Below are 25,391 nucleotides of genomic sequence, written 5' to 3'. Positions count from 1 at the left end.
TAGGTTGGCAGGAGCTGGGACAGAGCAATGGGAGCTCACTCAGTCACGGGGATTCGAACCCCAACCTTCTGATCAGCAAGGCGAAGAGGCTCAGTGATTTAGACCACAGTGCCACCCGCGTAAAGAGGGCTTTAGTACTCAACTAATACTTTCAAAATATACATATTCCTTGCCAAATCTGTTGAATGCTTGAAGCAGGGTATATCAGCTGGATAGCTCAGTCGGTTATAGTGTGGTACTGATAACACCAAAGTTGCAGGTTCAGTCCTGGTAAGAGACAGCTGCATGTTCCTGCACTGCTGAGGGTTGAATAAGATGATCCTCATGGTCTCTTCCAACCCTATGATTCTTCAGCATACAGTGTGGATCTCGATACAACTTTCTTCTTTTTCTTCTTGAATTAAAAACCCACCCCTCCCCTCTGGTTCCCAAGAGAAGCGTTCACTTGACTCATCTCTCACTGGTACACATCACAATCACCAGAAAGTGACAGCATGACAATCAGGCAATACCAAAATGCTTTCCAGCAAGAAAGAACCTTAGCCAGCTTTTACTTAACGATGGCAACTTAATAGTTGCAGTTTTTCAGTTGGTTCTTTAATCTTTTCTCAGGTACTAATGCCACACTCTACAAAGAGATCCAACCTTCCAGGATCTGCCTTTACATAATAGAAACTGTATAACAGCACATTTACTCAGAAGTCCTGCTGAGTTCCAAAGGGCTTACTTCTAAGTAATTGTGCATAGGGCTGCAGCCCAACAGAACGATCCTGCATGTGTCTACTCAGAAATAAGTCCCACTGTATATTGTCTGCGCTTAAGAGGTGGCAGGTATTTTCGTGAAGCCTGAAATTATTTTCTTCTTAAAACTCAGTTAACTCACAGCTAGATAGAGTACAAGGGCAAATTTAAGGTACAAGTTCCCCCAGCCAGGGATGGTCTTGCTTTTGCACAGCACAGCTAGTGGAAAATGACAGTTCCATGAAAAAAAAAATGAATCCATTTCTTCCCCATCACAAATTTTGAAGGCTTCTTATTCATTGAACAAAGAACTCAATGCTTCAGGCTTCAGAGGTAGAGTAAGTCTGGGATGGGGTACCTCCCTATGCTGCAATAGATTTCTGTATCTTGATATTTAAGGGTCAGTTGTTTAAATCAACTAGAGATGTCTTATCACAGTCATTTTTTTTCTGTCTGTTCTTCTAAGTGCACCCCCATCTGGTGAAAGTGAGGCACAGCTGATTTTCCCCAGGGACATTTTCTACAGCAGGAATATTTTCACACCTTTCCTTCATTGCCATTTGGAGATGCATTCATGAAGAACCAACCAACTTGGCTGAGTTACAGCAATATCCATAATTAGTGTAAGAAACCCCTATGGATGCACCCCCCTGTACTACGCAACAAGTGGTTTGGAGTGAAAGCTTCAGGGGCTGCCTTATGGCAAGCCAGGGGAATGGTAACAAACCAATCAGCCGTTCTTGTTTGGTTCTCCCTTTAGCAAGATGGGAAGGGAAGGGATGTTCTAGGCAATTAGGCATAACTGCTGTGACGGTGAGGTGTCATTGGCATCTGACAAAGCAAAATTCAGCTGCCCCTTTGCAACCACGGGACAGGCGGAATAAGAACACACAAAATGGCTAAACGCTGCAGGGAGCCTCCAGTGCTGCTACCCAATTTAGAGGACATTTCCATGTGATCAAAAGCCCAAATTTAATGCAGCCCTCGGAATGCAAGATTTCCTACAGGTCTCCAGGGCCGATGGGTGTAAATCCTGAGAGAAACGGCCATGCCTTGACTTTCTTGCCGATAACAGAAGTGTGGACCAAGGCTACGTCTTTGTGTCCCTAGCTGGAACCCAGCAAGCTGAGACAGAGTGGGACAAGGACCCAAGGTGCTGTCGTACATTCCCCCACCCCCAATCCTCTTCGGAAGACTCCAGCATTATGAATGTTCCAGGTGTAGGGAGAATCTACAGCCTCCAGTTCTGCTGCAAGATGGTGGTTCTTTCCCTCGGCTTTTCTTCTTCTTTGTAAAGTCTAGAATCATGACCCCTGTGTCCCTGGGACCTGAGGTTCAGGTGTAGTTTCCTGGACCACCAAGGGGAATAACAAAGACAGAGATATCATCTCCAGAGCCCAGCTTGTCATTGGCTAGCCTCCAGCCACGTTCCTTCAGAACCCCTCTGGACCTCACCACCAACTCCTGGGCCACCATTGTGTACCTGGGAAACAGAACCAGCCCATCAGAATGCACACCCACAATGCAAGAGCTGTGGTAGAGTACAGTTATTTCAAAAAAAGGAATAATTGTACTTCTTTTAAGTGTGAATGGTGTTCACATTAATGATCTCATCCCACTTCATTCCCTATGCAACTTAGGCCAGTCATTCACTCTCACCCACCTTTCAAATTTGGCCTGGCAGTGGGTGGGGATATAAGGATGTTTATAAAAACAGTAAAGCGCAAACGGTTGGTTGATTATATTCAAATGTATGTAATGAAGTTCCAACTTTTTTTTTTTTAAAAAAAGGAAATTATGGGAAGCTGAAATTTTGAGCAAGAGAGTGGGCAGGAACCTCTAGCATAAAAAAGGGATTTTGAATGGAAAAACAGCTGCCAGTTTAAAAGGTTAAGAAACCCCTCCTCCCCACACCTACTACTCAAAAGTGCAACCTCTTAAGGCTGCTTTTAATTTCCAAAAAATTGGTGCTTCATTACACAGACACACATGAACAACAAACATGTAATTTGCCCCTAAGACCTAACACCACCAGGGGACTTGAAGGTAAGAGAAACAAAAAGCATTCATGTCCCAGAATAGAAAAGAGGTAAGGGAATAAACCAACCTCAGACTGAGAGCAAACAATGGACCTCGAAATCTGAGGAAATAAAGTCTCTGCTCAACCACTCTGGTATAAGTATTCCTCGGCACACAGGTGCAAAACCTTGCCCCACTCACCTGCAAGGGTCATTGGGCTCATAGCCCATTAGGACATCAAATACCACATTGGCAACCTCTCGGTCATTGGTGACATCCCAGAGGCCATCTGTGCCCAGCACCAGCACATCGTCAGGGCAGTGCTCATACTGTGTGAGATCATAAACGCAAACCTGCAGAAAAACGTAAGGGATGCAGCCTCACTGCTCTGGTGGCAAGGCTCTGCAAATGCTTTTCCTCAAAGAGAAGCACTTTCTGAGTCCTGTCACTCCCCAGAGGTGAGGAAAAATTCTGCGCTTAGACACCCCATTCATAAGTGTGCACAGGAATCTTGGAACAGCAGCTCTATAGCTACCCAGTAGAATTATCCTGGACACTGAGGTCCAGCTCCGAGGGTCTTCTGTTGGTTCCCTCATTGTGAGAAGTGAACTTACAGGGAACCAAGCAAAGGGCCTTCTCGGTAGTGGTGCCTGCCCTGTGGAATGCCCTCCCATCAGATATCAAGGAAATAAACAACTATCTGGCTTTTAGAAGACATCTTACGGCAGCCCTGTATAGGGAAGTTTTAAATGTTTGATGTTTTATTATGTTTGATGTTTTTATTTGTTGAAAGCCACCCAGAGTTGCCAGGGCAACCCAGTCAGATGGGCAGCATATAAATAAATTGTTGTTGTCTTGAAGCCTAGTTCTTGTCTTCTGCAGCTACACCAATCTTACCCACTGTTTCAAACCTTTCTGTAATGCGCTCTCTCTCTCTCTCTCTCTCTCTCTCTCACACACACACACACACATATACAAAAGCCCCAGAATTTTTCTGCCTCAGAATCTGATCCCTTGTGAGTCCTCCCTCCAGTGTCCTAAAGGGACTACTGTATAGATTTGTTGATGGTGGTGGACAAGACCTCAGTCCAAATGCTCAAGCCTGAATTAGAAGCACCACCTGTGTGGATGTGTGTGTGTTGTTCAGGCTGGACACATGAGTGGAGTGTGGGTGGGTGGGTGTGAGAGAGAGAATCCTGAAAATCAGAATGGAGTGTGACAGAAAGAAGCATCTTGCCTGCAGCCAAACCTGGTTTGGAGAGCTAAGGGTGATCAAGAAGCTCCAGGAACATCCCCCCAACAACTCTGAGTTTGGGAATATTTGATGAAAAATAAAAATATGCTGTTACTGAGCAGCTGTAATTCCAGGAAGTAGAATCTTAGCTCTGATGAACTCACCTCTGGGGTGCAGGACAGGAAAGGTTTGATGTGGATGTTGGAGCTGTACACCTTGAGATCATGATCACCCAAACCCCGCGTCACCCCAATAGTTGCCATCATTCGAGCCTAGGAGGAAAGTAAGGGAGTCTCTTAATAGGATAGCAACATAATGAGCATCTGTGCAACTCGGATAGGCTCCTAGCACTCTGGCTTGCCTTGCATGCAGAAGGTCCCAGGTTCATAAGTATGGAAAGAAGGATCAGAGGCCGTCAGCCATAAAATAGGATATAGATCTCAATTAAAAGAGATGACTCAATTTTTGAGCATGCCACATGCCTCCTCCCATACCAGCCTGGCTATGCATTAAGATCTACAGATGAAGCCTTTCCCTGGGTGCCATCAATTGATGAACTATACATTTTTGTTTCCTTGTTTTAAATTGATTTTATGGGCTTTGTTCGCTTTCTAGTTTTATTATGTGTTGTCATCCTGTTTTTAGTGTTGTATGAAGTGTTTTTATGCTTTCTCCTATTTTATAGGGCACTGCATTACATTGTATTGCTATGTATCACCCTAGAACCCATCAGAATGAAAGATGGTTTAAATTTTTTAAACATAACATACAAGCAGGTAGGTATCATACAAAAATTGCTCAGTGCAGACTTACCAATGAGCCGTCTCTGTCAAAGCAAAAGTGTGCTTCTGACACCAATATCGCATACCTCAACCTATATTATTAGGTCTACTCCAAATCCTCATGCCCTTGTTTAATGAAAATTCTCTCCACTTCTCCAACGATTTTCAAATGTGCTCAGTGCCTCACCTTTTTACCCTCTCCGTAAACAAGTGGAAACTTCAGGTCATCTTCTTCTATCCTTTTATATGCCCTGGTTAGAAAAAGAAACCACACAAAATGTGTTGTAGTGCGGATGAAAGTTAGAATAGGAAGCTGCCCTTGTAAGACCGCTGGTCCATCAAGCTCAGTACTGTTGCTATTGCGTGGCAACAGCTCTCCAGGGTTTCGGACAACGGACTGTCTCAGCCCTACCAGGCGATGCTGGGGATTGAATCTGGGACCTTTTGCATGCAAAGCATATGCTCTACCACTGAGCTCTGGCTGCTGTGAAAAGCACAACTGAATATCCTCTTCCCAATGCCGAGCAAACAAGCAACAAACTCAGGTCAGAACCATTTCACTTAGGTAATTCCCCTGAGTGTACAGGCATGCATTTGTACAAACACCCACAAAATATATGCTTTTCTCCCACTGTTATCTTTGACCAAGCAGGATTACTTAAGCCATACAAAAATCTGCAGAAACTCTTTAGTAGAAGCAATAGCCATATGAGTGTGCACATCAAACTCCCTTTTTAAAAAATGCCATCATTGTCGGTCTCTAGCTTTAGTAACACGACAAAAAGAAAAAAGGGAGAAGTAGAGACTTTTCTAGTCCAGCAGAGTAGAGCAGTGGTGATGTAACTAGTTGTCACTAGAACACCGAGTTCCTTTGTCTTGCATTTCTGATTGATTCTGGCAATCAGTGTAATCTAGATCAGATGAAAAGAGTTACCAGCCATTCATGTTTTGGTCCCTGTACAGCATCTTTTTCCCCACTTCCTTATGCTGGATTCTTCGAGGGAACTCGAGGTGAGTGAACTCATTCCCCAGCAGCTCAGGCCTCAAAAAGCCCTGGAAGAGGAAAGGAAGAGCAAGTTCAGCATTGAGCACTGCCTGGATCTTCTCCACCCAAGCAACAGAAATCTGTAAGTCCCAGATCTCAAAGAACCCTCATGGGGGCGCACTGAACATTCACAAACCCTTCTATGATTTGTTCCACATGCTTTCCTTCAGATATATGTTTGTATGCTTGTATCTCTTACACTTACAAAGAAGGTAATTTGGGGAACATTTGAAAGTGCAGATCCTGCCCCCCCCCAACACACACCTATCCATCCCTGCTCTCACACACAGATGGAGCATCTAGGACAGGCATAGGCAAACTCGGCCCTCCAGATGTTTTGGGATTACAACTCCCATCATCCCTAGCTAACAGGACCAGTGGTCAGGAATGATGGCTTGTTGAGATGAAAAAGTTCTTGGTAGACATCTAAAACAGTATTGTGAGGGTCAATAGGCAAGGAGTTCAAAAGTGTAGGTGCTGCCACGTTGAAAGATCAGCCACAATTTTAAGTAGCTTAATTATTTGCCCTAGAAATTGGCAATAGTGACAGTTTTACTGCTTGAGCAAATAGCAGCTCCGAGGGACAGGCAATCTAGATCAGGACCATGGGTTAAATCCCCACTCTGCCCAACATATCGTATCTGGATCCCCATTCCTGCAGCTATTATACAATAAAGGGGGAAAAAAAGGCCCAGTCTTGATTAATATCTCATCTTGTTTGGAGTCAAAACTTTATTTTCAGTACTACAGTTGACTCTTGAGGGCACATTTGCATCTTCTGCTCATGGCAGAATTAACAATGATCTCCCCCAAGCCACAAATGTTTTGAAAAGCCTTATAAAGTCACATTTGGTTAATAAAAAACCACTCAGCAGAGAGCAACTAGACCTCTGTGACTTGCAAAGGATTTGGTTGAAGTTGTTTTATGAAGCAGCTACCTAATTGCTAGATGAAGCATGAATTAACAAGACTGAGTCTTGTGCAGAAAAAGCTTCCAGGCACAAAAAACATCCAGAAGCTGAAATTATTTAAGAGATATTTAAGGGAGGCTAATGCACCAATCTCAGTGAGTGTGCAAGCACCAAAGTTTGGCTGAACAAGCAATAATTTTCCATTACCCTAGACAATCTATCCTATTTCTGTGCAAACGGGGGGGGGGGGGGGGGACGTGATAGACTAAATCCTATACAGACTGAATCCTTTGCTATGTCTGGAGTTGTCAGAATCCCATTTTGATACCAGGTTAGATGCTCCTGCTACAGCAATTCATTCTCTTCCACACATACATTCAGAGGAAATTAAAGGTGGCTTTGAGATTGGTTGCCTTTTCATCCTGCAAAGGAAAAGGGCTTTCTTTGTCCTCATGGCACTGCTGCCCTAATCAGGGTTTAATTTTCAGAGCTGGCTCTGTGATTTCCATGACTTGCCAACGTCTTTAAAAAGAGGCCATTACTCAACAAGCAAACCCTCAGCCAAAGAGCCAGCAACAAAAGCTCAGAAGGCAGTATCTACATTCAGCATACCTGGTAAACCTCGCAAGAATGGGGCCCAGGACTCAAACGGGCAGCAAATTATGCAGTGAATCTCCCTTTACTCACCCCCTTGTGTATTTTGAGTGTAACTAATCCAGAGAAAAGAGGAAATGGGCAGAAACAAATTCTATTTTTTATGGTACAAAAGCAAAACTACAGAAGATTATATACATCAGGTTTCCCTCTTGCAATGATTTAAGTGGGGCATTTCAGATCACACTGGCACAGTGTAAAGGATCGTTGCTCTGGCACTACTTACAGAAAAGGGCTAAGCTATAAAAGGGCTTTGGCTCAAAGCAAATGGCTCAAGCCCACGGGGGAAGTGTAAGATTGGTTTTCTGAGTGCTCAGTTTCTTTATCGCAGCCAGTGAAGAGGATCCATTACTCGGTGCAATTTCCTCCCTTCCAAGACATGGAAGCTGTTTGGATATAGAACAGCAGATAAGATTCCACCTGGTGTCTTGCCAAGGAGGTCCACTCTGAGCCAGGAAGCATTGCCAGCAGCACCTCTGCTTGCTTGCTTGCATTTTGGGACACTCTCACTGTGCTTCCCAGGGATTCTTCCCCCCCCTATGCCTTAGGGCAGAATTCATACAATATGCAAATACTTTTTAACAAAACCCTGGCAGCTCCTTCCTCTTCTAGGGAAAAGAGCTGGGGGGGGGGGGAAATGAACCTTACCTTGCAAGCCTGACTCTAGAATCTGGGGGTCAGCAGGGGGAGCAAAATGAAAGGGTGGAAGTGAGCAGAGCCTGTATTACCGTATTTTTTGCTCCATAAGATGCTCCTGACCATAAGACGCACCTAGTTTTTAGAGGGGAAATGCAAGAAAGAAAATATTCTTTAAAGGGAGCACTGAGCAGAGCCTGTATGCATCCCAGGCTCTGCTCAGAGCTCCCTTTCATGAGCCGCGTGGAGCGTGTGTACGGCGCTTGCAGGCTTTTCTCCCTCCTCTTGGGGGCTTTTGCAGGAGGTGGGGGAAGGGACAGAGGGGCTGAGCCAGAAGCTAGAACAGCAAGAGGGAGCGCTGCACAGTGATTCCTCTCGCTGTTCTGCCTTCTGGGATAGCCGTGCAGCCTGCATTCACTCCATAAGACGCACACACATTTCCCCTTACTTTTTAGGAGGGGAAAAGTGCATCTTATAGAGCAAAAAATACAGTACTTTTAATTGTGCAGTGCTCAAGAGCATTTTGGAAGCAGAAAGGCAGGAGCCCAGCAGTACCAGAGCCTCTGGACCAAACTGGGCATGACTTTAGTTAAATAAATGCAATTCACACACACATTAGTAAAACAGCAGCCACAGGGAAGCCTGAGCAGCAGCATGACCACAAGCGGTGAGCAGGAAGAGTTTAACCCTCACCACCACCACCTGCCTGCGATGGTCCCAAGAGGAACTGCCCCTCAAAGCTGCTATGTGCTCTGGAGGGAAAGTCTCCATTGCTTCCCTCCTGATGCAAAGAGCAGTTTGTGGTGCATTTTCTTTAGCACCATGGCAGTGGATGGAAAACACACACGTTATGTGGTCCTCTCTTTATTGTACCTTCACTAAGAGAGCCTGGAAATATGGAAGGAAGAGACTGAATGTTTATCAGCTACAATATCTGCCACCTCCAAAGGTTTATTGTCAGATCAGTTAAAAACATCAATCTTGTTCATGCAGGTTGCTTTTCATTTTTAGCACTATTTTTAATGTCCTTGACCTCCAAGCACTGGAGTTCTGAATATTCAGCACAAGGCAGGGTAATTAATACCCGCCTCCATCAATAACTGCAGTATAGCTTCCATTATCAAAACTGGTTCCTGAGTGGATGATGTTTTGCTATTCTGTTTTTCAAATTAAATTTCCATTTATAATTTCATACTACAAAATAGTATTTTCAGTTACTACAAAACAGTATTTTGAGGTTTGTTAGGCTGTACATGTACATATGACTAATTATGTAGGTTTAGACATGCATTTGTTGGTGAGCTATTAGGGGCACTTGAAGACAGTGTTCGTACTGAAACACCTTCTCACGTTTATTCCTGGATGGGTTTGGTTGATAGTGCTAAGTGTTGGGCAGTGGGTTAAAATAAATCAGACAGGGGAAAAAAAAAGTTAATTCTTACTAAAAACTGCAGCCTTTGCCTCTCTGTTTCTGGAGTAAACTCCCTGGACATTGGAATGATTTCCCCATTACGGATGATAATGGCCCTGCAATGAAACATGGAATGAGGACATTAGAGAGCATGTGAGAGAAAGAGACAGTATAGGAAGGGAAAGCAGAAAGGACATCCGCGGGCAAAGGGAAGCAGCAGTATTAGCTAAGGTCCACTTTGCGTATGCTTATTGTCTATACAGAAAGTTGATTACTGTGCAGGTGGTTAGGGGAGAAGAATAAGCATGAAGTGTGGCACGAGAAAATGGTCTAGGCAGTTGATAAATGCAATGCATTGTCACACATTAAGTAGCCTAAAGAGGCTCCCTCTCCCACAGATTCCTCTTCCCAAAATGCCATCTTATGAGGCACTTGCCATTGCATCATGGAGCTCAGAGACCTATCAGTCAAAGTCTCCCTGATAGCCTCCTGTCAATTGTGCTACCACAATTGGAGGAGGAGAGAATCCTCTAGCTCGCTGCACCCCTTTCAATCTAAAGAGGCAGAATTCATTCCTGCTGTGTTCTAAGGATTACTGTAGCTCCTTATTTCGTAAGGAAGGTTAAATCTAGAGGCCTTGTCTTACACAAGGCCATTCAGTGAGGTCCATGGAGAAGAGATCTGAACACAAGTGTCACATTTCAGCCCAGTACCAGTAATTCTCTATCTGTACGGGAAGTTGCAGGCACAGGTATTTGGGATTCATCTCCCACTTCAAAAAAACCTCTCTGTAAAATGGATTAGAGCCTTCCCAAACCTGATGCCTTCCAGATATTTTGGAGTACAACTCCGATCAGCAGGCTCTGCAGAGCTTGTCTGTAGTCCGGGGCGGAAGTCCCCGGTTGACTGGAAGGCCTGGGATGTTCTTGGCATGATAGCCTAAGTCCAGCAGGTTCCTGGCGGGGCATCCTGGCTGATTTAGCCCTCCAAGGCCCACTGCCCCTGTGGATCCTGCTGCCCAAGGTGGTTGCCTCACCTTGTCTCATTGGTGGGCCGGCCCTGAACAGTGGGACATTGGATAACACAAACACATGATGAAAGGAAGCAGAGCATTAGGAAAAATCAATCTAGAAAACAGAGCAGAAAGAATGGAGGGTGATCATGAGAAGAGAAGCATGGCCAACATAATGGGTAACCATCAACAAAACCATAAGATACAAAGTGCTCAATACATAAATTTGAATATGCGCAATTCTCACTCCAGCCAACACTATTGATTGCTAACATACTGACATTGAGCAAGAGAAGTGCTGCTGTTTTCAAACAAAAAAGGTTTTATGAACAAAAGAAGACACAAAATTCAACTGAACTGCAATGGTAGGCAACAACTGTGCTTAACTCCCAAAGCCTCCAGGTTTGCTGGAAGTGGCAGTTCTAATTTTGTCTAAGTCTTGCATCAGGATCCCGGTTCTGTTGCACTAAAGAATGGACTATGACATATTTAAATAATTATTCTGGTTTGATGAAAAACTTGCATTTGTCTGCAACAGTGATAGAGAGGATGTGCCACAGACACATTACCAACAAATTTGCCCTTCCTATCTTTTTATCCATTCATTGTTTCCTGCTTGGGTTTTTTTGAACATGCACAGAGCAGAGGGTAGCATCTCTGTTTTTCATGCAAAACCACAAAGAAGACTGACAGAGAAATCAGAATGAGGAACAGAACAAGCGGAAGACTCAGTGGGGAAAACAAAACCAATATTTGCCAACTCAACAACAACAACCTGCAATCATTTCCCCTTGTTTGGGAGCCCTTGCTCTAATTGGCATCCTTGTTTCACTTTCATTCATCTATATTCCAAAGGTTCTTAAGGCAACAAAAAGACATTTGATGAGAAAAAAGTCAAAGATGACACACCAAGAAAGTAATGGTATTCCACATTTAGAAATGAATCACTAACAGCAATTGTAACCATGGACACTGTATCGACTATGGATTAACTGGAGACATCTACACTGCTCTATAGTCTAAAAGTGGCCTAGCAACTATTCCTTAGCCTACTTTATGTATTATCTCCTGCTGTCGCTGCCCCAATGTTGTATGGTATCTTTTCCATGCCCCTGAAAGGGAAAATGTGTGCACATTGGCCTCCATGAAATTGGGGGTGCTACACAATTGTGGTTCTAGATCATGTGGAAGCCTATGCAGATGGAACTCTATGCACATAGGCTCCTCCTCTTCAGGCATTCCCACCAGTGCCTAGATGTTGGGGCTGGTTCCGGGAATACTCACAGTGTTGGGAGTAGGGCCACAAATGCAGCCTCGCTGCCTATTCTACTCATGGAGCCCTTTTCCTGTGAATGATGGGGACTATTCTCCCTAAACTACAGTTCAGTAAGGAAGAAGAGCTAAGAATGTCTATTGGAGAATCATCACCTTCTCCAAACTGCATTCTCAGGATTCTACTAAACTGGTATACTGCCAATGAAAGTTTGTAACGTAGATATACCCAGACAACTCCACACTTGGATTACAATACAATATCTCGCTGATTACACTCCCACACACAAACACCATGCATCCAAGCAGGTTATGACTTTGAGAATGGCTTCCTTGCAGTTTATAGGTACCATCAGCAAACCTCCTGATTTCCTGTTCTCTAACCTAATTTCCTACCAAAGTGACCACAGATCGACAAAAACAGTTTCAAAACACACCCACATTCATCAGGATGGAATCTACATAACAGAATGGTTGTTGCACACTAAAGCCTATTCCTCATACTGATTAGGATCGAAAGGAGACTATAAAAAGATTCAGAAAATGCAAACAAAAGGTACAGCATGGCCTTAAAGGGGGCGGGGAGAGGTGACTCCTCTAATATTGTCTTTCCCTCTTCGCATGCTAAAATCAATAAGACCTGAGATACAAGGGTGTCAGCAACCCAAAGGTGAAAGAAGGACATTTTGAGCAGGATTTCAACAATCCTGTGGGGGGGGGGGTTGGCCAAAAAATATCAGATACTAGTTTTTTGTTTTAAATCTATGAAAAGCATCTGTCAGATGCTGGTACGCTCAAAATACTTTCATTTATTTTCAACATTTACTAAAGAGTTTGGGTTAAAAATAAAGAAAACAGTGACTCATTGAAATATAGCTGTTTTCATATTTGGCATTAGTACTAGATGAAAAAAATTTATTTTAAAATTGCTGCTACAAGGCCAAGGTAAAGAGACAAGCAGTAAAAACATTTTTTTGGAACTCATCAACATTTATTTTTCCATGCCTAAGACACAGCACCCCTTCCCCCCTTCCCCTTGTACAGTAAAGCCTCCATCTGTGGGGAGGAAAATGGGGAAACACTTGTTAGCCCTATACCTAATGCTATTATACCTGCTGAAAAGACAGAGCACACGCCGGGCTGGCAGTCCCAATTTTGTTCCCCCACCTCCATTATGCATAGAAAGGATGAACAGCCTTTTCCAGTCTGAGGCTTCATTGACTCATGGTCCATCCTTCGAGGGCAACTTGTGAAAATGGGTGTGCTCAAAGTGTAAAAGTTGGTGTGGCCAATCTTTTTTTAAAAAAATGATATGGGCTGGTCCAAATGGGACCTTTGGCCTCACAGTATCAGCAGCTGGGTACTAATGGGAGCAACCAGGCAGTATATGATTTTTAAAAAGCTAAGTTTTTGAAAAAAACTTAGGCAGGCCTGTTCAGGGATGTTTTTAATATGTAATGCTGTATTGTTTTTAATACTGATTGGGAGCCACCCAGAGTGGCTGGGGAAACTCAGCCAGATGGGCGGGGTATAAATAATAAATTATTATTATTATTATAAAAACAAAATTATCTTTTTTAAAAAAAATGCAGGCGCTTGGTGGGGGTTGTACAAACACCTTTTGGCATCAAAGTGGTTAGGTAACTCAGATAATGACTACGTAAAGGCCAGGGAATATTATTCCTTTCCTAGTGTCACCCTATGTATACCTCCCTGATGGTTTACTGCCTCCACCATAGGGCGTAGGCAAGCACATGGAGGGGCACATATTTCTAGATCTACTTAGACTTTGGTGGGTAAGTGGCTTTTTCTCTAACACTCCTGAAAGACATATTTCTCCTGGGCTCTCATATGACCTTTCCAAGCTCACTTGCTTACATGAGGACATTCCATTCCATGACCAACTCGCAACTATGACTGGGAAAGACTTCATTCCCACTAGGCAGTCAAGGAATCTTATTCTTCTCCTGGTAACATGGCTTGGGCTGCCACGACCCAGCAAGCAGCAGAGTAGCCTTTCCCACCCTCGTCTCTCTCCTACCTACTGTCACCTGCATTGGCCACGTAGAACTTCCCCAGGAGATAAACCGCAGCCAGGGCGCAGCAGCCTCCTGATGCATGCCGAGCCACCCGTTCCTGCTCGATCTGAATGTCCTGGGGAGACAGAAGTAAAGACTCACTTGTGGAAGGCAGTTCTCTGAAGAGAGGTGCAGCGCAACAAGACAGGAAGCACACACATCAAGGTGGACAGGGATGGGGAAACCTTTGGCTCTCCAGATGTTGTTGGACTCCAAAATCCCACTGGCCTTGGCCATTGGTACATGGCAGCACATGCTGATGTGGTCCAACAACAAAACCCAAGCACAGGTCCTTCATCCCTGAATTAGGATTATCTTGTACAGCAATCACTCAAGCTGCCTCAATGGTTTAACATCAAAGCTCCGGTAGCTCCCATTCCCTGCCAATGCAAGCTGCTCCTTACAAGATTTTCTGCAATTGGGTCGAAATGTTACACAAGGTGTAAATGCATGCAGTGGTAGGAAGCCCAATGATCTGTTTTAAGATGTGGAAAAGCCATGTGGGGGAAGCAGCAATCGGGAGCAGAGAGTGATTCATTCTTTACCCACTCACCACTTTGTCACTCTTGCAAATAGCTTCCCACATAGGTACCTGCACTTCCAACATGTTTCTTGGGAAGCGCATAAACCTCAGTCAAGAACAAAATAGACATGTATTGCTTCTGTTCTAAAGGGCATTTGTAAATTGAAGCATTTCCCTTTAAAAAATGCAGACATTTTTCCAATCCCCACTTACCTAGGTAGGAATGGGGAAGCATTTGCAGATAAATACATACTTGACATAATAATACTGATATTTCTATACTCTGGTGTATGGATCTACTCACTTGAGGTTATCTTTTAAACTTACTAAATCTCTGAAATTGGCTTCACAGCATTGGTTTCCTCTTGGGTCAAGGAGAACAGCAGAACCCTCAGACTCATTCCTTATTTTACTAATGGAACCACATCAACTCCTAATCTGCTTTTAAAGGCAATCAATGCCTATTTTTCCTAAGCTGTTTTAGACCTTTAGTCCTTCCCTTCCTCTTCCAATTTAGACCAAGCTAGGAGGATTTTAACTGCATGCAAATAATTAACATGCATTAAAAAAAAAAAAAAAGCTGCCACAGAAAGGAAAAAGAATGAGATTGGGGCTGCAATACATTAAGAGGGAGGGTTAAACCTGTCCTCCTCCTCCTTCTTCTCCATGAACCCAACAAAAATCTGTAGAAACTTCCCTTCCCTTTGCTCCCAAGGTTACTGGCAGTTAGGAATCCGGCAGAACATATTTGCTTTTCAGCAAAAGTGCATCCATCTTCTCCTGAAGTAGCTCCCTTATCTGAGTTTGCATGGCTTTAATATGCAATCTTGCAAAGGACTGTGTGCTGTTCCAGTGATGCAATTTGTTTGTGTGTGGTGGCTTCTCATCACAAGATGACAATATCATGGTGTGTGAGCATTGTTGAGGAAGTTTCTGCCCACACATCAATCCCAGAATGCACTGGGCACTTCTCCAAGATAGGATCAGGGAATACAGACACACACACACACACACACACACAATCAGTTCAGTAGGGCTATTCACTATTCACTTCCTCGTTATTAGAATCAAAGAACTGTAGCATTGTAAGGGACCACAAGAGTCATCTAGTCTGATCCCCTGCAATGCAGGAATCCTTTTACCCTACACGGGGCTTGAACCCATAACCCTAAGATTAGGAGTCTGATACTCTACCAACTGAGCTATCCTGCAGGTATTGTTTACAATGACTATTAAAAGGAACAATAGTGTTTACATGATTAATTATTACAGCAAGGTAGAAAGGAATGTGGTGGAGAGACTTGTAAATATTTTTAAAGGCATTTGGGAAAGGGCTGTAGCTCATTGATAGAACATCTGTTTTTCATGCTGAAGGTCCCATGTTCAATTCCTGGCATCTCTAGGTAGGACCCGGAATGTACCACGTCTGAAACCCTGGAAAGTTGCTACCAGACAATGTAGACAACACTGATGGACAAATTATCTCTATAGTGCAGATTTACATGCTTCTATTGCTAACTTATTTTAAAAGTGGAGGTGAAACAGTAGCAACAGCACATTTACTCTGTGCACTGAAGGTCTGGGGATCGCTATTCGACTTCTCAGGCCCCACACCTACACCCAGTTTGTCATGTGGGAAGCCATAAAAAATTATATGCTTATAGTGTATGCAGCTTCTGACTCTGTTACTTCCTGTGCTGCAGCAATGGAGCCTGGGGGCCTGAACTTCACAAAGCTGAGCTGCAGAGGAACAGCCAAGCAGAGCAGACTCATGATCTGAAAGCTGGGTAAGCAAATACCCTGTCAGACCAAAATAGTCATGGGTTGCCCTGTCAGCATCTTGGCTGCAAAAGGAAGTGAATCCACATTCTGGATGGAGGACAGCCAGGCAGGAATGGAACACATCCCAGATCCCAGGACTGTCTCCAACTTGTACTTCATGCCATGTCTGTCACTGTGTGGGCTCATCAAAAATGTTTTTTTTAAAAAAACAACAACAACAACAGCAATTAATTTAGGTTTCTTTCATTTGTGACCTCAAATGATTCCAGCTGGGTATCAGAGCTATACTTTTCTAATTTAAATCTGAAATTTAGGAAAATTCGGGAGTGAATAATTCATCCAAGGTCACTTGGTCAGTTTCAAGGTCAAGTAGAATTCTTTACCTGGAATCTCCTACGTGCAAACTCAGTTTTCTATCTATTGCACTCCACTTCTGGCCAGTAAAATCTTTTAAAATGTTTTTATAGCATTGAGTCAGACCTTCTTCTCCGGCATACCACCCCCACCCCCCGTTTTCCCCCAGCACACTCACCATCTGCTTGAATGCATTCTCAATAGCTCCCACCACCAAACTCTCATGGGAAACGGCCTTTTCCATATGGAAGCGTGGCAGGGCATTGTTTGGGACCTCAGCATCTTCCTCAGCCAGAGGAACCCTGTTTGGTTCTCTTAGAACTGTCCTGGGACCATCTTCCAGGCAGATTGGAGGAAGGGATGAGTCTTGCAAGATGTCCACCAAGTCTCGGAGTTGGTCACGGATCTGGAAGTGAAGCAGCTTGGATGCCATGACTGCAGCTCCGCTTCCAGCATGCCCATCAAACAAGCCCCAGTAGTAAAAAGTCAGGCCTTTGGTGCCCTGCAGGGAACGAGGTACAAATCAAATCAAATATGAGAGAATTGCCCTGAAGAGACGAAGGAAACAAAACACATGTTAAAAGCCAAAAGAGACGAGGCAGTAACACTACACGATTCCATAAACTTTAATTGTTGAAGCAACATTCAGCTCCTTCTGCACCACTGGTTAACTTAAAATCACAGTGTGCAAATTTAGAGGCTTAGAGGACATCCTCTTCCTGGACTCCTGATCTACTGCAATGCAAGTTGAGGATGAGAAACGGAGAGAAGGATCTGTGCGTAAAAGGCGATGGAGGAAAATTCATGTGCCACTCATTCCTTTTACAGCAACATTGACAATAAATACTCCAGGGGAGAATGGAACAAATCTCAACTTCTGAAGTTCCATACATCAATACATCAGCTGTGACTGGAATCACTTTCTCCTCTCCTCAAACCAGGATAGAGAAGGTAGATATAGGACTGAGAGCCAACATTTAGAAGGAAATCTAGCCATTGTGTTGCTCACCCCTTCTAGATCTCCAGAGGTTTCCTTGGGGGCTGGGTTATTCCTCACAGCCCGTCTCTTTTCCACATACACTGCCTCACAGCACGCTTGATCCTCGTTGTGTTGGCTCTTGCCAGCATTTATCACCCTGGGCAGAAAGAAAGATTCAATCAGGCAGTGTTTGATCAGATTAGTGAACTTCCTTTTCCCATGCGTCAAGGCGCTCTCAAAAAAAATATAAAAAAATGTAACATAAGCACTGATAACTGGGAAACACTGGCCTGGAGAACAGCCTTTACCAAAGGTGCCATGGACTTTGAAGAAGCACAAACTCAGTGCAAAAAGGAGAAACGAGCTAAGAGGAACACACGTTTGGCAAACCCACTCTGGCCCAGAAACCGGTGTCCCCACTGTGGAAGGACGTGTTGATCCAGAATTGGTCTCTACAGTCACTTATGGACTCACTGTTAAGACTGTGTTCATGGAAGACAATCTTACTCAGCTACAAGTAGTCACCAAAGAAGAAAAAGAAGAGCTTTTTTACAAAGCTGAAGACGTAGTGTCATATCAATTCTTCCAGGAAAGTGGAAGACAATTGGAAAGAGGGCATATTTGGTGGTCACAGCTTCACACATTGCACAATATGCTGTCTACTGACTGGGCAATCCTCCTTGCCTAAGACCTGGCCCTGGCATTGTGTGGTGTGTACACTTATCCCACTTCGCTGGTTTCTTTAGTGCTTGTTGAACTGGTGGCCTGTGGGCATCAACAGGTCCACTAAGCTATTTCTAGTGGCCCATGCACCAGCACTGCCACTAAAAATGTTGGTAGCAGCATCAGTGGCAGCATTGTCCTTGGAGGAAAGAAAAACAGCTCAGAGTCTAGTGACGGCTCAGGATCACAATACCTGAAAGATCGTCTCTCCCCATATATACTGTCCTGGACTTTGCGTTCATCATCTGAGGCCCTTCTTTGTGTGCCTCCTCCACATGAAGTCTGGAGAATGGGCCTTTTATGCAATGACTCCCTGTTCCTGGAATGCTCTCCCCAGAGAGGTTCGTCTGGTGCCTCCATTATATATATTTTAGGTGCCAGGTAAGAACACTCCTCTTTGATCAGGCCTTTGGATGATTAAAATTCTACAGCCATTTAAATGTGTTTGTGGGAGGGGGGGCGTATTATTGTTTTGTTGCTTCTGTTTCAACTACTTATTTGTGCTTTTATCTTGTATCTTGTACCTTGTGAACCTCCCTGAGCTCTTTTGATGAAGGCCAGTATATAAAATAAAATAAAATAAAATAAAATAAAATAAAATAAAATAAAATAAAATAAAATAAAATAAAATAAAATAAAATAAAATGTGAGGGAAACAATTTGGGCAGAACCTGTTGATAGCAGTTTTCTTTCCTCCTCCATGGGAAAAGGAGGCAGCCAAGAGCTCTGATCTGGGGCTGATGTTTCCTGAGTGCTCTTTATTACTGCAGGCACTCTGGAAACCTTAGATCAGTTCAGAGCACTTGGTTGTTTACTCCCTCTGTGAAAAAGAAGAGATTGCCACCAAAGGCAACCATCCTCATCCCTCACCTTTCCCATTGGTTGTTAAGCAGTATCTCTCAGTTTTTCCTTGTGCTGGCTACAGGAATGAGGGCAATACTGACGTCAGTTGCAAAAGAAAAAAAAAGAAAAAAAAAAGAACAACCCATCTTTGTGGGAGGAAGTTGTAGAAATATGAAACAGGAAGGAAACGTTCCCTGGACAAGAGCAGGCAGAAATTCTGTTTGCAGAGCAAAAATGGGTTGACGTTTGAGGAGTGTGGTTGAACAGAGTCTGAGAGCTTTAAAACTCTCAAACTTCCTCTCACGTACACTTTCCCAGAGAGCCAAGTGGTTAGCAAAACCCTCTGAAGCAACAATGTATTTTTAAACACATAAAAGAACTGGAAATACAAACTAACTGGAGGATTATCATCGTTTTAAACTGCAAATACCCAGCCACACACAGAAAGCAAAAATAAATAATTAAGAAACTCACGTATTTCATACATTTATATCCTGCCATCAAACTAATATACATGGTGTCCCACATAGTTCAGTCCCCCGTTTTAGCAAAGATGCTCTGTCTGTGTTTCATGTGCCTTCAGACCATAGCCTGTCTGTTTAAATATATTTTAAGACAATGCCTCCTTCTCCTGAAGGTTTTCTGAAAAGGCAGGAAGCAGAAAGAAGAGTTGGAAGATATATAGTACCTCAGAGAATGAGAAGCAAGTGGAGCACACAGAACCTGCTCCACGTATCACCATACAGATCCTGGTGATGTGTTCTTTGCCTGCAGGCTAAATCCAGCTCACTTGTCATATATCTGCTTGTCCATGACATACAACTAGTGGGGTTGTCAACTTTTCAACTGGCCTGCGGATCTGCTGTAATCATCAGGCAAAAATAGTTTTTTTCAATTATGTAAGGGGGAGAGTGGGCCTATCCTGGCTGGCTTTGCCCCCACCATCATGCCTCCACACATTGGGAAATTATCTACCAGTGAGGTGATTAGGATGCCAGTCCACGGAGATACTGCATGAATTTGGATAGCTTCCCTCAATGAGAGTCGGGGGCAGGAACACAATGGCAGGAGCAGGGCCAGCTAATACAGGCCCCACTGCAAGACAGCGAACTCCTGAAGATGGAGATAGATCACTTCCAAGCTGTGAAAAGCTTTCCCTGGGGGTTCCCTGTTGTTTGCCACTGTCAAGGGCAGGGATGGGCAAATACGTCAAATCTTGCAAAACTGTTTCTCCTAATATGATGCATTTTTGTATGTTATTTTTCACTAATATATGCATTTCTATGTACACGTTGCACTAGCATATATATTTTTGTACACGTTACTTGGCTGATAAACTTACAGAGTAAAATTTGGAGAAGTGCGAATTTCAAAAGAGGGGTGTTTCAGTTCATGTCTTGTTTTGGAAAGCGGGAATTACGTAAGCAAGTCCTCCAATTGCGAACTGAATCAAATTTCTCCCTGATCCCAGGGCAAGAAAAACTGCTGCAGAAGCTGCTTGAAATGTGGCAGTGCTGTGATTTGGTACATATCATGTGATTCAACTTACTGTTATCCCATAAAGACTACAGCCGCAATCCTGACCTCACTTATCTGCCAGTAGCTCCTACTGCATTCAATGGGACGTACTTCTGAGTAGTCATAGTAGAGACTGCAGCTTACATGGCACACCTAGACGACTCCTCAGAAATAATGTCACCCAAGTGTGTTGAGTTTTATCTCAGCTTTCACAGCTTCAGACATTACAAAGAAATGTGCAACTACAAATGATAAAGCATAACTGCAACAAACATGTTCATTATATGGGTAAGATTCTTAAGAAAGAGGGAATCAAACCCAGATTTGTGTTTCTTACAATTTGTTACCTATGAAGTGGTCCTTTGGTACATTTCTACCCTTAAAAGAACCTTAACTTTCTACATTCTCCAGCAATGCATGATGGAAGTATGTAAAACAAACATGCATTAGTGGATTATGGTGGCTCATTTTGAGCAGGGCCATGGCACCATTGGACAGTGATGTGCAGAGAGAGGCACTGATCCCAGATGGCAGGTGCTGTGGGCAGCAATGGCAGCCTTCCCACACCCAGCTATTCCTCCAGAACACTCTGGCTATTCCTCACTGTTTGACATTAGACCTAAATCTTCCCTGGGCCTATCACACACATCCTAAACAAGCCTGCTGCCCTCAAGTGCCCTGGAGGAAGTCATCCCATTGCCAGTGTTGAAGTCTGGTCAGTTTTGGGCATAGAATGGAGGGATGTGCCACCTTGCCCTCCGCCTCAAGCAGCAAAATGCCTTGAGTCAGTCCTGGTTATTTGTTTACTTCTTACTTATTTTATTTCTGAATTGCTTCTCATGAGGCATCTCAAAGCAATGTACAACAGTTACAGTGGTACCTCAGGTTACATACGCTTCAGGTTACAGAAGCTTCAGGTTACAGACTCCGCTAACCCAGAAATAGTACCTCGGGTTAAGAACTTTGCTTCAGGATGAGAACAGAAATCGTGCTCCGGCGGTGCGGCGGCAGCAGGAGGCCCCATTAGCTAACGTGGTGCTTCAGGTTAAGAACAGTTTCAGGTTAATAACGGACCTCCAGAACGAATTAAGTTTTTAACCCGAGGTACCACTGTATGTGCAACTGTTAGAAGATGGTTGTTATTATTATTATTATTATTTATTATATTTATATACCACTTTCATCTAGGAAGTTTCAAATCCTGCAAACAGTAACGCCCAGACAGTTTCCACACAGCTACAAATATATTTTTCCATTTACAGCCAAATACCCCTGTTTTAAACACTTTTATTTTGAAGCAGATTTCAATCTGGCCTTCCAGTTAAGTGCACTTACACCTCAGGCTCAGATCCTATGTATGCTTAGTTGAGAATAAGCCCTACTGAATTCAGCAGCATTTATCTAAGTAAATATTCACTGCATAAACACAACCTGCAACTTTGAGAGTAACCAGTAATTTTAATGGAGCTTCTCCAGAGGAAACAGACCCAAGTGTTCAATTGACAACAATGGTCAAGGTCTCTCCTTCCCTAAATAAAAAGTTCAGAAAGAAAAGAAAACCAGATCAGCAAAGGGCACCTCCCCTATCTAGATAATTATTTTTAGAACCTGTATCATTATCTCAGGGCTGAGCCCTAGTAACCTTCTTATAACCAAGATGTGTTTTCCTGCCAAACAAAGGCAAGCTAAGGTCAGGGACAGAGCGGCAAGGAGTCATCCACTTTTACGAAAAGTGGAACGTTTAACTTACTGGAAACCGAAACTATAATTTTATGTAGATATGTGAAATGTACATAGGAATAAAAACAGAATAAAAGAGAGAAGGAATAAAAGCTCTCTTTTATGCAGTTTCAGTGTTTTGTAATATAAACCTTATGAATTATATGGTTTTTTTAAAGAGACCCAGCTAAAACAAGCATGAGCACCTTTGTCTGTCGAAACTCCTGTATTTCACCAGCTAGATGCCAATTTCCCCAAACACTGCATCTCGCTATACCCCATAAAAGCTTTGGCTGCTGAATTCCTATCCACAGGAACCTGTTCAGAATAATGTGTGGTGGTCTTAGAATAAAAATTTAAAATTCACCGACACAAGCCCCAGACATCAGAGGGTGTATTTTCTGTTAAAGTAGTTTGCTATTTTTGTATGTTCTGGATTCTCTCCAAAAATACATTTAGCCATATTTTCAAGCTTTTTCTTCCAACTGCAAGGACAAGAGAACTGCTTGTGTGGGTGTGCATGAGAGCCAAAAGTGGGTTAACATTAAATGCAAGACTGCATTTAAAATGTCTTTTTCCTTTAACAGTAGCAAAGTGGGGGTGGTAATTCGATGGGGACTGTGGAACATGGAGAGTTTTATTTTTAAACTCATGCTGGCTTGACCCTGAGAGATCCTGATTTTCAGTGTTTAATCATTTTGTATATGACAAAATCTGGAATATTTCATGAATTTGAAGATCATCCTCCCTCACGAGCTATACTAATCTTCTCTATATTGTCCCATATTGTATTTATTATGAACAAAGCTGAAGAAAAAGACAGGAGCTGTCCATTTGTAATGACAAATTTGGGTGGGTGGGTGTTGTTGCAAGAAATGATCATTTACAAACTTTCTGAAGAAAACAAGGTTAGGAGACTCAGTCTGATAGCATCACTGACCTCTCCCAGCAACTAATCCAACACCTGCCCGCCATACCTTTAAAGAAGGCAGCAAAGAACTCAAGCCTTTCCTGGGACTCTCAGCTGCACCTAATGTAAATCATTCAAGAGAGACACGATTCTCCCACAGCAAGCCTATGAACAGTTCCTAGAACATAAAAATGCCACTGTGCACCAGAGCTTTCCAAACTTTTCATGTTGGCGACACACTTTTTAAACATGCATCATTTCACAACACAGTTAATCAGTTTGACTAGCAAGGGGGGGGGGTTGAAACTAACACCTTTCCAGCCCTGGGAGGAGCGTGGGAGAATTTGTGCAACACTTACACACTGCAGCCAACACACTAATGTGTCGCGACACACAGTTTGGAAAGCTCTGCTGTACACAGCTGAGCTCACTTCCTCATAAGGATCAGGTTACATGTAAACAGGTAACAGTCTCAATATGCCTTTAACAGCAGAAGCGGAAAATAGATACACAGGCAGTGTTCCACGTTTTCCCTACTGCACATCACCCAAAAAGAAGAAACATACTGGATAAAAACTGCATAAAATTTGCATGTGTTGTTGCATATGACTAAACGCAAACTTTAAAAATAATTGCTACAATTTAAGCACAGCAGGGAAGATTGCGAGGAGCTAACCTGTATGCCTGCTCTGTCTACTCTCCTGGTGATGGGCAACTTCAAACACCCTCCCTTCTCCTCTGTATCTTCTTTCTCTTCTTCACTGCCCACCAAACGAAGACTGTCCTCTGCGAAACCGGACACAGAGCACCCTGCTAGGCTTGGTTAGCTTAAAGAACTACTCCCAGCCCCATAGCCCCGCCCCGCCTTCTCCATGAGCGGCCGCAGAGCATCTTCAGACCGTCCAAGGTGAGTTAAGCATCTTGGACAGCTGACTGGCTACGCGACGGGGCTTCTCCACCTGACCGCGCACCTGAGCTCACAACTCCTCGGAGAGCGGGGGCGCCGGGCTAACTTGCAAGAGGGTGAGCGGAGCAGCTGCGCGAAGACCTACGGCGCAAGGGTGGGGGATGTGGGGTGAGGTTGCTCGCGTTTGAGGAAAGAGCCAGTATCAAATGATCAGCGGATTGGAGTCTCATCGCGTTACCTCATCTACACGTGAATACACCCTCCCTTCTCGACACCCTCATACTAAGGGAGCTATGGCTAGAATGATTAAGAAAGGCTGGAATTTACCTCGACGTTAAAGGTTAGATTATAGGAGGGGCTCTGGTGCTGGATCCGTATTCCACAAGGACCATCTTGATGCATGCGGGAAGCCCGCAAGCACCACGTGCGCCCCTACCGTGGTAGAAAAAACATGCGCTCACCAACAGGTATTCAGTGGTAGACTGCCCCTGTAGCTGGAGGCTCGCTTTGCGAACCATACATAGACCGTAAACTCGCCTTGGCTCTGAAAGCCCTTATCTTTAAATCCCAAAGTTGTCTGAACATGCTCGGAGACACTTTACCACCCGCTACACGCCCGAGATTGGGGAGGGCGGAGAGGGAGAGACAGACACACAAATCTACAAGACCCACAAGCACGCACCCCCACTTAAAAATAATAATCTCTGGGTGGGATATGCTTCCCAGCGGTCCCGCGAAGCAGCCCTCTCCCCGCCTGCCCTTCCCTCTCGCTCGCCCTCTCCTACTCGGCGTAGCCGGTGCTCCAAGGCAGGCGGCGGCGGCTCTCGCGGGGGCTCTGGACGGCTCGGCCCGTGTGGTCATCCGCCCGCAGAAGCTCCTCGGGCGTGAGCTGTAGGAAAGCCGGTCTGGAGAAGCTGCTTCGGGGCGGTTCCCGGCAGGGACCGGTGCTGGCGGCGGAGCTGGAGCTGGGCCCGGGGGCAGCGGGCGGCGGAGGGGGCGGAGGCGCCGGCGCCGCCGAGCCGGAGGAGGCCGAGGCGGGCGGCGGGCTCGAGGGGCTTCCTCCGCCCCCCAGGCCCCCGACGAGTTGCGCCATCGCGGAGCGCACCCTGCCCAACATGCTGCAGGAGCCGCTGCCGGGCGCCGCGGGCTCGGGGAGGGGGGAGAGGGAGGCGCGCTGCCTGGCTCCGCTCCGCTCCCCTCCTCCGCCTCCGCCCGCTCGGCTCGGGCTGCAGCTCCGCCGCCAAGTCAGGGAATCTCCGAGCGAGCACCTTCCCCCTCCCCAACCAGCTTCCAGCATCCTCTCGGGGCGCCCCGAGCCGAGCGAGGGCCTCCCTTTCG

General features: G+C 44.5%; 1 protein-coding gene across 3 annotated transcripts; it reads right to left on the bottom strand.

Annotated features, from left to right (window-relative positions):
• Nucleotides 1–548: 548 nt before the first annotated feature.
• On the bottom strand, nt 549–25,391 carry PPM1J (protein phosphatase, Mg2+/Mn2+ dependent 1J). Of its 3 annotated transcripts, none has more exons than XR_014157270.1 (11): nt 24,839–25,391; nt 17,464–17,590; nt 16,633–16,956; nt 13,759–13,871; nt 9,465–9,549; nt 5,711–5,829; nt 4,964–5,027; nt 4,159–4,266; nt 2,962–3,113; nt 690–2,224; nt 549–659 (listed from the first exon to the last, which is right to left on the bottom strand). XR_014157270.1 is itself a non-coding variant. In XM_081864974.1 (10 exons), the coding sequence occupies exons 1-10, from the start codon at nt 25,348–25,350 to the stop codon at nt 2,077–2,079; spliced, it is 1,752 nt and encodes a 583-aa protein (XP_081721100.1). In that variant the 5' UTR covers nt 25,351–25,391; the 3' UTR covers nt 549–2,076. The 3 variants fall into 3 exon arrangements, 1 of the variants encoding a protein (XP_081721100.1); XR_014157271.1 differs by having other exon boundaries at nt 549–1,666; nt 1,747–2,224; XM_081864974.1 differs by having other exon boundaries at nt 549–2,224.

Source organism: Podarcis erhardii, assembly GCF_964252035.2.
Source record: "Podarcis erhardii genome assembly, chromosome: 6".
In the NCBI taxonomy this organism is placed as follows: domain Eukaryota; kingdom Metazoa; phylum Chordata; class Lepidosauria; order Squamata; family Lacertidae; genus Podarcis; species Podarcis erhardii.
Note: the sequence above shows the minus strand (reverse complement) of the source record. Positions and strands in the feature narration are given on the sequence as shown.